The sequence below is a fragment of the Salvelinus sp. IW2-2015 genome, unplaced genomic scaffold (assembly GCF_002910315.2).
Source record: "Salvelinus sp. IW2-2015 unplaced genomic scaffold, ASM291031v2 Un_scaffold2875, whole genome shotgun sequence".
NCBI classification, from domain to species: Eukaryota; Metazoa; Chordata; class Actinopteri; order Salmoniformes; family Salmonidae; genus Salvelinus; species Salvelinus sp. IW2-2015.
The window spans coordinates 242,125-246,329 of record NW_019944175.1 but is presented as its reverse complement, the minus strand read 5'-3'; the positions used below and the strand labels follow the sequence as shown (position 1 = coordinate 246,329).

General features: G+C 42.5%; 1 protein-coding gene and 1 non-coding gene across 2 annotated transcripts; both read left to right on the top strand.

Annotated features, from left to right (window-relative positions):
* The first annotated feature begins 219 nt into the window (after positions 1-219).
* On the top strand, positions 220-3,518 carry LOC112074913 (large ribosomal subunit protein eL29). Its single transcript, XM_024141991.2, has 4 exons — positions 220-320; positions 779-830; positions 1,067-1,131; positions 3,335-3,518. Exons 2-4 carry the CDS (start codon positions 794-796, stop codon positions 3,440-3,442), a joined length of 210 nt encoding a protein of 69 aa, XP_023997759.1. The 5' UTR covers positions 220-320; positions 779-793; the 3' UTR covers positions 3,443-3,518.
* Positions 1,284-1,506, top strand: LOC112074920 (small nucleolar RNA SNORA73 family). Its single transcript, XR_002894873.1, has one exon. It is a non-coding gene; the product is annotated as a small nucleolar RNA SNORA73 family (small nucleolar RNA).
* Positions 3,519-4,205: the final 687 nt, after the last annotated feature.

Genomic DNA, 4,205 nt, shown 5'->3' with positions numbered 1-4,205 from the left:
TTTGAGGTCAGGTCTGGCAGATAACGAGAATAAGTAATTCCTAACATGACTTTATCCTGTTGTTCTTACACATTAAACACACGGTAGTGTTATTCTTACCTTTGTTGTTCACGGTGGTAGAAAATCATGTGGACTGACAGTGACACCTCCTGGCTGGAAATGTTGACGGTGTGATGTCTTGTACACGGCGCTAGGCGGCAGTGTCACCCAATCAACGTCTTGTCGTTGTTTCCTGTCTCCGCTCCTGATTCGATGGTTCATATTTGGGTTCGTTCGGTTTAGTTCTTTCTCTTCCGGTTGTCGTCTCTTACGTGTGGCAGGTAACGAATTTCACTCCTGAGTCTAACATGTAAATCTGCATCAATCCTCCTGTGATTTTAGATTCATATAAGCCATGAATGTGTGTTTATAGTGGAAAATATCACGAACCACACAGGCATCTTTATATTTGCTAAATTTGTTCCCGCTTCTATGATTAAAACTACATAGCTAGGTTGGGTGTCCCTTTCTACCCGCTAGCTATTCTTGCTAGGAAAACACTCCACTAAATTGAAAAGGTGTCAAATGTTTTGCATAATACTGTCGGAACTGTATCTCAAAGCTTTCAGCACGTACAAGGCGACAATGTCAATGTTTACATCGTTGCAAACCCCTACGGCTTGTTGCTAGCTAGTCAGTCGGCATCGTATAAGTAGTAAGTGTAGCGAACATGAGTTCCGGCGTGGGTTTTTTGGTCAGTTCTGAAATTAAACACATTTCTGTTCTCTTCCGTCAACAGATCCACAGAACAGAAATGGCAAAGTCAAAGAATCACACCACCCACAACCAGTGTGAGTAGAAATGAATGGTTAGGAAGTTAAGTTCGTTAGCTAGATACAAGTGATGGTGCCAAGCTAACTAGGTAGTTGGCATTACAGGAGTAGCAGCAGCCTACCCGGTTGTTCGTGTCCGTTTTCAAAATAAATTGACTAGAGCTCTGCAGGAGTAGCCTGAATCCTGTTTTCATTTTTTATGTCATTGTTTCCATAAACGTGTTGACAAGTCTCTTTCTCCTGTCTGTCCACAGCCCGTAAGGCCCACAGGAATGGGATCAAGAAGCCCAGACCAGACCGTTACGAGTCCATGAAAGGGGTATTTATTATTGATCYGATTTGTATGCAGTTTGTAAAGTTGCCACGTTTAGATCAAGGGCGTTGTCATTCACACCTGGATGTTTATATAAATCACATGTAGGTGCCTTTGCCTCAATAATATAAATGTAACAAAACGAAGGGGCCTTAATTCCGATGTGGACATCCTGTGAGGTTGCTCTCGCACGGCTCTGTCCTTGTGGCGTATGGGAGCGTAGTACTTCGGTGCTGTGACGTACAGTCCCGTTCCACGACATCGTAGAGCAAGCTTTGTCCCCGGCCCTCGGGCTGGTGAGGACGGCGTTCTGTATATTCCTACATCTTCCCAGAGCTCCTTGGGCCATGACTGGGGGGCTAAACCATGCAGGGCACAGCTTTTAGGCAGGTGCTACTCTCCTGTCTTCATGCTTCATTTACACCGACAGCCCAATTCTGATATTTTGCTCAATTGTTGGCAAAAGAGCTGATCTCATCTGCCAAAGATTTAACTGACTTGACTAGTTAAATAAAGGTAAATAAATAATAAGATTAGAATTAGCCTGTCTAAATACATCCGTATGTATGGACGTGTCTCTCTGGTTTATACTGTATTCATGTACTCATGATCAGACTGGGAGGTAGAAGTCTCCGCTGGACTGATTTTATTCATCACCACCCGTGTAACCGATGTGAAATGGCTAGCTAGGTAGCGGTGGTGCGCGCTAGCAGCCTTTCGGTCGGTGACGTCACTTGCTCTGAAACCTTGAAGTAGTGGTTCCCCTTGCTCTGCAAGGGCCGCGGCCTTTGTGGAGCGATGGGTAACGATGCTTCGTGGGTGACTGTTGTTGATGTGTGCAGTGGGTCCCTGGTTCGCGCCCGGGTTGGAGCGAGGGGCAGGACTAAAGTTATACTGTTACATAGACAATATCGAAATGCGAAGCAATTGTGCTAATAGGATACTAACTAGTTTACGGATCCCATCTTTTGCCCAATAGGGAAACTGCAGATGGGTATAACCCCATGCTTCCGCCTATTTATTTATAGTCGCTACGCTGCATCTTTTGGGCTACACGTGATAATGCTTATTGCTAATAGCACATCTGGTAATATAGACCGTAGGCTATATGCATGGTCCAGTATTTTAAAATCATTTAGGAAATGATTCTATTTTGTCAGTGTAATTTTATTTTCATTCATTTTGGGGTAAAATCAATATTTTTTAAAGTCACCAGAACTGAGCTGTTCTGTCCTGCATAAAAATGATCTAGGGGGTGACCCTGGACCCCCAAAACAAGTGGGAGGGACCCCCTCTAATTGTCAAACAAATCACTTCAATCGGTAGGCTTCCTGCTCAGTTCCATCCACTATAATAATTCAGCCTACTGTAATTCATTTAAATACGTTTCTGCAAATAATTTCGGGTATTTGGTTGACCATCTTATAATTTCAGACATTTGGTTGGCCATATAATTTCGGACATTTGGTTGGCCATATTATAATTTCGGACATTTGATTCGGACATAGGTTGATTTGATTGGTCATACAGCTCTGAACTAATTCACATTGACTCCTTAGAATTGGGGAGTAACAAGCTTTGTGACATTTCGTGTTAAAACAATTCATGCTCGTCCACTTGGTCTGAAATTCAGCTAACGTGATCTGTTTTTCTTTTTACGCTTTTGTTTATTGAATGGAGGGATGACGTGCTGGAGGTGTGGGTGAGATGCTTAGTGAAGGAGGATATGGGGCCTGTGCAAGATGACGTGCTGGAGGTGTGGGTGAGATGCTTAGTGAAGAAGGATATGGGGCCTGTGCAAGAATCACGATTTTTCATTTAAAAAAATATATTGGAACTCCATATCAACTGGCACTCAACCTTTCTGCTGCAGGGTCTTTTTCAAGGGATCCTGGTCACATGTTTACACATGAGGATGTGATGTTCCTGTACCAATCCTTACTTCCTGTTTTCTTACGCTTCAGATTTATACTTTATTGAATTAACTTTATGTATTGTTTCTATATGAAGAGTTTATCTAACTTACTCACTCTCTTTACCTCTCTCTCTCTCTCCCTCCCTCCTTACCTCTCCCTCCCTCCTTACCTCTCCCTCCCTCCTTACCTCTCCCTCCCTCCTTACCTCTCTCCTTACCTCTCTCCTTACCTCTCTCCCTCCCTCTTTACTGCTCTCTCCACCTCTCTATCTTTATCGCACTCTCCCCCCCCAGGTTGACCCTAAGTTCATGAAGAACATGCGTTTTGCTAAGAAGCACAACAAGAAGGGTCAGAAGACAGCCAACGCAGCAGCCAAGAAGATCGCTGATGCAGCCCCTTAGACTAGGTGGCTACTCTGTATCTCCACGTCCCATTGACTTTGTTACCATCACAATAAAGCTATGCTTTGTTAAAAAAGGATTGGACGTCTTACAATATAACTTCATTTACTGATCTATCCCTTTCAATAATACAGGGTTGACTGTTCATGTTATATTTCCTAAAATAGCCAATTGTCCTAGCTCTCCTACCTCACCATGGCTGTCGTTTCCAACAGCACTGTGGCATCCTTCAGCTTGGACATGGAGATGACCAGAGCTATACATTGGCACCAGTCTTTTAAAGGATCAATCTTTGGACTTTAAATTCATGATATATATATATATAGCCATTGATTCTTGAAGAATATAACTTAAATATCTGAGTGGTTCAACTATCGTACCCCCATCAGAACCCCAAAAACTTGTTCTTCCCAAAATTAAGTTGACTTTTCATAGGTGTAGTTAGACCACTGGGAACGGCTTTGATCACAGAAATAAACTCTCTGAAAGGTATTGGAAACGCTTTCAATGTTATAAATTGTTCATATGTGAGAATATTACCCTTGTTGTCGAAAATATCAAGAACAGTCAATATTCCTCTCATGCCAGCTGGGGTGGAACAATGGCTTATTCCTTACAGTTATGTCTGAATTATTCCACAAAAGAGCTTTATGAGGGGAAAAATTGTGCAGGAAACATATTTTCCAGGCCATTAAAGCTTGTTGGTGAAACCTAGCCAATTTAGCAGGTAATCTTTCAGGAATATAATTACATTTCAGTCAAA